At 50.8% G+C, this 8,851-nt stretch overlaps 1 protein-coding gene across 1 annotated transcript in view; it reads right to left on the bottom strand.

Moving 5' to 3' along the window:
- PLEKHG2 (pleckstrin homology and RhoGEF domain containing G2) overlaps positions 1 to 8,851 on the bottom strand; it is a 19,123-nt gene that overhangs the window by 5,356 nt on the left and 4,916 nt on the right. The window contains exons 4-15 of the mRNA XM_029284984.1: positions 8,239 to 8,305; positions 7,202 to 7,248; positions 6,746 to 6,896; positions 6,159 to 6,290; positions 5,545 to 5,727; positions 5,184 to 5,276; positions 4,707 to 4,793; positions 4,227 to 4,260; positions 3,992 to 4,093; positions 3,672 to 3,773; positions 2,638 to 2,676; positions 896 to 912 (exon numbers count right to left, since the gene is read on the bottom strand). Of these exons, the coding sequence (XP_029140817.1) occupies positions 896 to 912; positions 2,638 to 2,676; positions 3,672 to 3,773; positions 3,992 to 4,093; positions 4,227 to 4,260; positions 4,707 to 4,793; positions 5,184 to 5,276; positions 5,545 to 5,727; positions 6,159 to 6,290; positions 6,746 to 6,896; positions 7,202 to 7,248; positions 8,239 to 8,305 (1,054 nt within the window). The remainder of the gene's footprint in view (positions 1 to 895; positions 913 to 2,637; positions 2,677 to 3,671; positions 3,774 to 3,991; positions 4,094 to 4,226; positions 4,261 to 4,706; positions 4,794 to 5,183; positions 5,277 to 5,544; positions 5,728 to 6,158; positions 6,291 to 6,745; positions 6,897 to 7,201; positions 7,249 to 8,238; positions 8,306 to 8,851) is intronic.

Below are 8,851 nucleotides of genomic sequence, written 5' to 3'. Positions count from 1 at the left end.
ATCTCCTCGGTGATGGAGAGGTTCGTGGTGAGAGGGTCTTGTGCCAGGGAGAATTCGGCCTCCTCTGCTTCCAGGTCCGAGGGTTCGGCATCCTCCTCCAGTTTGGCTGAGGCCAGCGTGCAGGAGCTGCTGGAGGAGTGGAGGGGCTCGCTGGCGGGGAAGAGGTCTCCCTCACTGTCCGCGTGCTGCAAAGAAGGAGTGTGTAGGACAGGGGTCTGCAACCTTGACAACTTTAAGACTTGTGGACTTCAGCTCCCAGAATTCCTCAGCCATTCTGGGAGCTGAAGTCCACAAGTCTTAAAGTTGCCAAGGTTGCAGACCCTTGGTGTAGGAGAAGGAATGGCAGAGCCAGGGGGGCGGAGTGAAAAGAGGCATCAGCCTAGAATCCCTACGTAGTCACAAAGCGATACACTCGCAGTTACATAGTAACCTCTGAGAAAAGAGGATAAAATTTTACGGTGTAATTCCCTCGCCTCATTCCATGATTTTTACAATAGCCTAGGCTTGGTCCTTATTCTTTTGTCTTCTCCTGCTTCTTCTTCTCAGGTCTAAGCCGCTGAACTTAGAACTAAATCAAGGTATTAAGTGGTCACCGTGGTCTTCCCTGTTTGCTAGAAGTTCAACTGCTCATCTTTGGAATTGCCATGTTTTATTCTATTATAAACATCCATTTTTTTAAAAAATATATATATATAGTTATCTACATTGCTTTCTATTCCCTGATGTGAACCAATTTCCGGAAGGCTACTTTCTCGGGACAAAACGGAGGAAAGGAAAAGGAAAAATATAAACATATAAATAGATAAATGTAAAATGAATAAAATCAAACATCTTCCTACAAGAAATCTCTTCCCCCCCCCCAGAAACAGCCATAGGTCACACCTGGAAAACTCACCTTTAACCTGGCCACATCTGGAAAGGTCCCAGCAGGGAAAAGACGAAGACAGGAGAGAAAAGAGAAGGAAAAAGAGAGAGAGAAAAAAAATTCACATCAGAGGCGTTTCATTTTTCGTGGGAAATTCAGTATCGGATGAAGGAAATTGTTGCATCAATCCGTTGGAGCAATGCCACTTTGGCAGAGTTTTTTACGAGTTGCAGCCCAATTTACTAGATCACCAGGGGTTTATAATTCTCTGGAAAATCGTGGCACTCCAGAGTTGCAGGCAACAAAGTGGGCTGCACCATCACAGATCCGTTCTTAATCTCAAAAACATAGATATATATATTTTTTTGGAATGAGTCACGAAACGAGAACTGAGCAGGCCCGGAGGAGGTCTTGGCTGTTGGGGCGAGGTCCCCAACATTTCCGTGCCAGGAAGAGGCCATCCTGTTCCTCTAGCACAGGGGTAGGCCATTTTGGCCCTTTTATGACTCGTGGACTTCAACTCCCAGAATTCCTGAGCCAGCCGTGCTGAGGGGAAAGGGAGAGGTTTCCAAGCTGAGCCAGGCTGGCTCAGGAATTCTGGGAGTTGAAGTCCACCAGTCATAAAGCAGCCTAGGCCTAGGCCAGAGGTAGGCAACCTTGGCTCTTTTATGACTCGTGGACTTCAACTCCCAGAATTCCTGAGCCAGCCGTGCTGAGGGGAAAGGGAGAGGTTTCCATGCTGGCTCAGGAATTCTGGGAGTTGAAGTCCATGAGTCATAAAAGAGCCAAGGTTGCCTATCCCTGTTCTAGCAAGCCACAGGACGGCCCAGTTCCTTTCTGCCCCTTCTAACCTGGCTTTTGGAAGAGGTGGTCCTCAGTTTAAGACCATCTGTTTAACGACCGTTCACAGGTCAGCAAAGGAAAAACGACTTATGGCTGGTCCTCGCACTTGTAACCACGGCAGTTAGGCCTTCAAAATCTGGGCAGTTGGCAACCGGCCTGTCTCTACGACGGCTGCAGTGTCCCGGGGTCGTGTGATCTTCATTTGTGACCTTCCCTGGATTCCGATAAGTGGAGCCAGTGGAGGAGGCTGGACTTGGTTGAGGACTAGGCCATTTACTTAAGGGCTGCAGCGGAAGAGGACGCAACTGCCTCAACAGCTGCATCGCTTAGCGACAGAAGTTCCGGGTGCAGCTGCGGCTGTAAGTCGGGGACTATCTGTATGTGCGAAGCCTTTTATAGGTAGTCCTCGACGTACAACCACAGTTGAGCCCAACGTTTCCGTCGTTAAACGAGACATTTGTTGAATGAGATCTGCCTCATTTTATGACCTTCCTTGTTGCAGTTGGTAAGTGAATCACGGCAGTTGAGTGAGTCCGTCTTCCCCATTGACAGAAGGTCGCAAAAGGGGATCACGTGACCCGGGAGACGGCAAACGGTCATAAGTATGAACCAGTCGCCAGGCGCTCTAATTTTGATTATGGAACCACGGCGATGCTGCAAAGATTGTAACTCTGAAAAATGGTCCTAGGTCCTTTTTTTCAGCGCCGTCGTAACTTTGAATGGTCGCTAAATGAACTGTTGTTAAGTCAAGGACTGCCTGGACAACATTAGACGAGAGGACACAATTCAGGCCCCAAAGCCATGCGACAGGACTCCTGGTGTGTGACTTTACTGACACTATGTAAAACGTCAACAACGTGGGGACTTGACAGCAAACTCCCCCACCCCAAATAACCACCCAGAATTAAGAGGAGGGGGAAAGATCTTACTCGATGGATGAAATATGAGCTGAGATTCCTTGGCTGGTTCTGTAAGGGGGTAACAAGGTTAGAGTTAGTATGACGGTTAGCATCAGGGTTAGGGTTAAATCAACTTGTCTCTAAATTTGCGTTAAAGAATATTCGTTTTATAAAAGAATAAAACCTTTCTGAATTGTTAAGGCAGCATCGGCTTGGTAGGGAAAAATGGGTATTGTAACTACAGTTAGTCCTCAAGTTATGACAATGATTGGGACCAGAATCGGCACTGCTAAGCTAGGCGGCCGTTAAGTGAATTGCACTCGGGTTTCCGTTCTTAAGGGAATTGGGTCGTTCAGCGAATCTGGCTTCCCCATTGGGAAGCTGGCGGAGGAGGTGGCCAATGGGGATAACCTGATGCTGCAATGGACATAAGGGTGAGGACCGGTCATAAGTGGCTTTTTTCAGCGACATTGTAACTTTGAATATCTGCTAAACAAATGGCTGTAAATTGAGGATTAACTGTATAGTATCTAAGGCAGGGGTCTTCAAACCTGGCTCTTTTATGACTTGTGGACTTCAACTCTCAGAATTCCTCAGCCAGGCAGTGCCTGGCTGAGGAATTCTGGGAGTTGAAGTCCACAAATCATAAAAGGGCCAAGTTTGAAGACCCCTGATATAAGGCAGCGTTTTTCATCCCTGGCTGCTTGAAGATGGGTGGACTTCAATTCCCAGAATTCCTCAGCCAGCATTGAGAAACACCACCCAAAAAGACCAGGCTGATGCTTCTCCAGTGACGCTATCCGGATCAGCCAGACGCTATGCGGATCAGCTTCCTCTCGGAGGCCCATTTGGTAGCCTCACGCAACTGACCGGCTGCCCCGGCTTTATTCTAAGTGACCAATCGGGACTTCTGACTACGGAAGATGAGCAGGTTTCTCACGGCCCGCTGGCGCCCCCTGGTGTCCTTCTGCAGAACACGCATCACGCTTTGGGAACGCCCGAGGATGCTCGCTCGCGTCCCACCCACCTGCGGCAGCCACGCCCCTTTCTCCAGGTAAGCTCACCTGACCGCCGGCGGCCCCGGCGATAAGAGCCGCTTTTCTCCAGCTGTAAAATGGGGCAGCTCCGCCGGACTCTCTCGGGACTGTACATGGACTCGGGCGGCTCTGCAAGAGAAAGGTCTGAGTTCGAATCCTGACCTCCCCTCCCCGCCCCGGTGAGGATGGCCCTAGGACACCCAGCTCCACTTTAAGCCCACCTCCTGAAATAACGACACAACGATGCAAATGGTTTCCCCGATTTAACAAGTATTCCTCAATATTTACAATATTCAACCATAATAGAGCCTGCCCATCATGGCCCGACCCCTGGTCCCCTCTCTCACCTGATTGCCGCCGACCTCGAATGCAGGCCCTGGACTCGTCCAGCTGAGGAGAAGGCAGGGGCTTCTTGGGGGTCTCGGGGCTGAAGACCACATCTGGGGAGCCTGGCGAGAGATGGAGAACCCCGTCACCCGGGCAGCGAGTGTCCAAATGCCCTCCCACTCCGGAGTAGATGGCTGGAGCGACGTTCTGGAAATGGGGTCGGGGGACGGCGAAACCCCCCACCACCAATCTTACCCTGGAAGCTGTTCTCCAAGAGGACTTGCTTGGCCTGGAAAGGGAAAGAAAGCATCCAGGAGTAAGAATTCTGGGAGTTGAAGTCCACGCATCTTAAAGTGGCCAAGTTTGAAAAACCCTGGTAGTCCCTGACTTACGACTGATTGTTTTACGACTATTCCGAATTACAACAACCTTGGAGTGGGTGATTTACGGCCTGTGAGGCTCTTCCAGCCATCCTAAAATCTCATGCAGCCCCATCACATGACTCTGTTTTGGGTTCCAGTTAATGACCACGCCATATGCTTAATATGCCATGAAAACTGCTGAAAAAACAGGTCCCACCACGTGGCTGCCTTGACTTATAAGCGCAATGAGTTACAGCCAGATTTCCAATCCCAAATAATGGTTGTAAGTTGAGGACTATCCATACGCTTTCCCTCTGCATCAAGAGCCCAAGTTCAGAAAAAAAATAGCCGGCTACCCCCCACTCCACAATACCTTTTGGGGAATGGATGCCGGGTGATTCTCTACAATCAAACGTTTCAGATAGTGAATCCAAAGTCGTTTTTCTTCCTGGTTCCTCACCTGGGACAGTGGAGAAAGGAGGGTGTGGAGGGCATTTCTACAGCCCAGGATTCCAGAAAGATCTAGTCCTCGACTGACAATGATTCGTTTAATGACCATTCAAGGCTACGACAGCACTGAAAAAAGGGACTAACGACCGTCGCAGCTTCCCAGAGATCAAAATTCAGAGGTTTGGCAAACGGTTCGTGTTTACGACGGCTGCAGCGTCCTGGGAGCTGCCCATGGGGAAAAACCTGAATTTTCCCCACCCTCTGATTTCCCAGGAAGAAAGGCATTCTACACCCGTTTGACTGACGTCTGAGGCCAGACTGTCCGTGGGGAACCGTCTTTTTAAGGTTCACGGCCTTGTAAGGATTCCCGAATCAGCTGCTGCAGGAGCTGGTGCCTCACCTGGACGGTGTGCTGCTGTTTGGGAATGGAAAGGTCGGAGATTTTGAAGCTGAGGGGGTCCTTGGTGTTCTCCTGGAGCGCCAGGTTGCAGCACTGTAAAGTCAGAGGGGAACCTCACTGGAAAGGATGCCCCGAAAATCTAACTCAGCCTCAGGAACTTTTGAGAACTTCAACTCCCAGAATTCCCCAGCCAGCACGCAGCTTTAAGCTGGATGGGCTTCAACTCCCAGAAATCCCCAGCCAGCATGGCTGGCTGGGGAATTCTGGGGGTTGAAGTCCACCCAGTTTAAAATTGCCAAGATTGAGAAGCACAGGGCTAACTGGTCCCAATCCCCTCCCCCAAATCCCTGGTCCCCCTTACAAAGATGTGGCTCTTGTAGACGAGGGCCTCTCCGCGCCGCTTAGCGATGAGCAGGACCTTGCTGAGAAGGAAGAAGACCCTCTCCTTGCGGGCTCGCGGCACCCGGAACTGACCCTCCAGGATCAGCTCCCCAAAGGCCCCCAGCTCTGGACCAGTCCAGCCAGCCAGCAATCCCTGGATCTCCTAGAAGGGGGAAGGAGGCAGGGAGATTTCAGCTTACAAAGGGGTCAAAATGGATTTTGGGAGACTTTATGGATTGGTCCATGTTGCCTGTTTATTTACAAGTAGCTTACTCGCAGACAGCAACCCCCCTTTCCTCCTAGCACTGATGACGCCACCTAGTTGGGTCATGAGATGTCTCCTCCTCCCTTCTCCCTCTCCTCCTCTCCACAAACCCCCCTCCCTCCTAGCACTGATGATGCCACCTAGCTGGGTCATGAAACGTCTGCCAGAAAACCCCCCAAGGACCCCACAAAGACATGAATGGTTCCCACTCCCCTCCAGGAGTTCTGACTTGAGCACGGGATGCCAATTTGCTCCCCCTGGCAGACGGGCTAAAGCCGTCCCAAAGGACGGATTCTTTTCCGTTGCCAGGAAGCCCCCCCCCCCCGTACCTGCAGTCGGCTGGCATGTTCCTGTTTCCGCTTCATGTCGTTGATGTACCAAGCCACGGCCGTCATGGTGATGCTCGCCTCTTCCACCGAGTCGTAGCCAGGACTGCTCTTGTCGTAATGTTTGGCCAGTTCCTGGGTAGAGAAACCAGATTTGGGGAGGGGGAGTCAGAGACGAGAGACGTTCATTCAGTAGGAATCTGAGAAACAGCTCTATTCTATTATTCTATTCTATTCTATTCTTCATTCTATTCTATTCTATTCTATTCTATTCTATTCTATTCTATTCTATTCTATTCTTCATTCCTTCTATTCTATTCTATTCTATTCTATTCTATTCTATTCTATTCTATTCTATTCTATTCTATTCTATTCTATTCTATTCTGTTGATTGTTTGTTTGTCTGGTATTAATCCCTGCTTACCCGGGTATCAGCTGCATAGACTGCAAGGCAAGATATTGTATAGAAACAGGGAGCAAACCCCATCCTCAGAAATAACAGATGATATTACCAAGTTGGGTCATGAAATGTCTGTAAGAACACCAATCCAGCTCAGAGAGTGCCAGAGAGCCGAAGCGGCACCACTCACCTGCAGCAGCAGATGGTACTTCAGAATTCGCTGGACCGGCTTGAGAAGGTAGGTCTCTAATGGCAGCGAGTGCGAGAGAGTGGCCTGCCTCTCCCGGAAGAATTTCGCCAGGGAGTCATCCTCCATGCACTGCCGGAGCACCGAGACGGAGCTGGTAATGGGGAGAGGAGAGGAAAGAGGAGAGATGCACATTGATAACTTTGCCTGGCTGGCCGGGGCATCCTGGGAGTTGTAGTCCAAACTTTTAAAACGAGAAGGGTTGAGAAATACTGCTGGAGGGACTAGAGCTGGGGATCTCCAAACTCGGCCACTTGAAAACCTGAGGACTTCAACTCCCAGAATTCCCCAGCCAGTCATGCTGAAGTCCGCAGGTCTTAAAGTGGCCACGTTTGGACGCTCCTGGACTAGAGGATGGGGAAAAATAAACCCAGATGGTGCAAAGCCCTGTGTACTTACTTGGGGTAGTTCATGCAGTACAAAGTGTAGATATCAAATTCTTCACTCTGCAAAATTAAACGAAACCACATTAGATGCATTGCAGTCCACAAGGGGAAGCCGGTTCCTCTGCCTGCTATTAGGAAAGCCACGTTGACGAGGGTTTCGCCCCTCTTCTCAAATCCCAGCATCTGCCCTGGCCAGGCAGGAGTTTTGATCCAGAAGTAACAGGGAGAGAGCGGCTGGATCTCCCCCCCCCCACAAATCCCACTAACCATGTTTAATTCCAGGAAACCCCGGAGTAATTCTCCATCTGCACAGGACCGACTCCCGTGTCAGTCTCTGAGCAGAAGTCACCTCCTGCCTTTTTTATTGGAACATCTGCAAAGTCAGAGCAACATCTGCGGGGTGCCCCAAAATTGGAACACAGATTAGTTCAGCTTTGCCCAGCAGATGAGGACCCCAATGGATCTCGGGGGTCCCAAGACGGTCTAAACCAGCATTTCTCTGTTTCAGCAACTTTATGATGTAGGGACTTCATCACCCAGAATTCTCCAGCCAGCCCAGCCCTGCTGTGGTGATTGGGGAATTCTGGGAGGGAGGTGAAGTCCACGCAGCCCGGCTTGGGAATTCACAGGGCTGAAATCCACACGGGGTTGGGGAATTCTGGGAGGCGAAGCCCACATGCTGTATTGTTTCTGGGGAATTCTGGGAAGTAAAGTCCACGCATCGCATAGCGGCTGGGAAATTCTGGGCGTTTCCATCTTAACGGAGGTTGTGACACTCTGATTGCAATGATTACAGATGGGATGAAAAGATGAGGAGGAGGAGGAGGAAGAGGGAGAGGAGGGGAAAGGAGGAAGGAGGCGGAGAAGGAGGAGGAAAGGGAGGAGGAGAGAAGGGGAAGAGGAGGAAAAGGAGAAGAGGAGGAGAGAAGGGGAAGTGGAGGAGGAGGAAAGGGGGAGAAAGAGAAGGAGAGGGGGAAGAGGAGGAGGAGGGAAGGGAACAAGGAGGAGGAGGAGGAGGAGGAGGAGGAGGAGAGGAAGTCAGACACTTACCCTTTGCACAAAGCAGTCGGCAATTGCGTGGGCACTCGTGTTCCTCTCCAGATCTTCCAGCAGCTCGCTGTCCCAGGAGAGAAAAGAATTGCAAACTGGGCGTAAAGGAGATTTGCACAAGTTGCAGCCTCCTCCCCCCCCCTTCCTGAAGGCCCTTTATGCCTTTCATCAGAGGGGGCCAGCCGGGCCTTTTGCCCATTACTGGATTCCTTGCAAACACCAATTTGAGAATAATTGCGCTTCCAGGATAATTGCGCTTCGAGGCAGGGCAGCCAGTGGCTTCCTGTGAATGGGGTGTGTGTGTGTGTGTGTGTGTGTGTCTGGGCTGAAGCATTAGTGGGAAGGGGGCTTCAGCGCAGGGAGAGGGACTCCCCAAATGGCTCCCCCACCCACCCACCCACTCCCCCTGCCTATCCCGTCGGTGCCTCCCCATCAAAACTCTCCCAGATGGTGAAATCAGGAACATTGATGGAGCTTTTGGCCCCCGGCCAGTTTTTAAAAGGCAAAAACTCAGCAGGAGTTTGGGGGGAGGAGAAGAGAGGGGTGGGGGGGGGACTAAAAATAAACCAAGCAGCTGGCAATGAGCTAAAAAGTCTCCTTGGGGAGCCTTCTC

The sequence above is a fragment of the Protobothrops mucrosquamatus genome, unplaced genomic scaffold (assembly GCF_001527695.2).
Source record: "Protobothrops mucrosquamatus isolate PMUCROS unplaced genomic scaffold, P.Mucros_1.0 scaffold1157, whole genome shotgun sequence".
Lineage (NCBI taxonomy): Eukaryota > Metazoa > Chordata > Lepidosauria > Squamata > Viperidae > Protobothrops > Protobothrops mucrosquamatus.
Note: the sequence above shows the minus strand (reverse complement) of the source record. Positions and strands in the feature narration are given on the sequence as shown.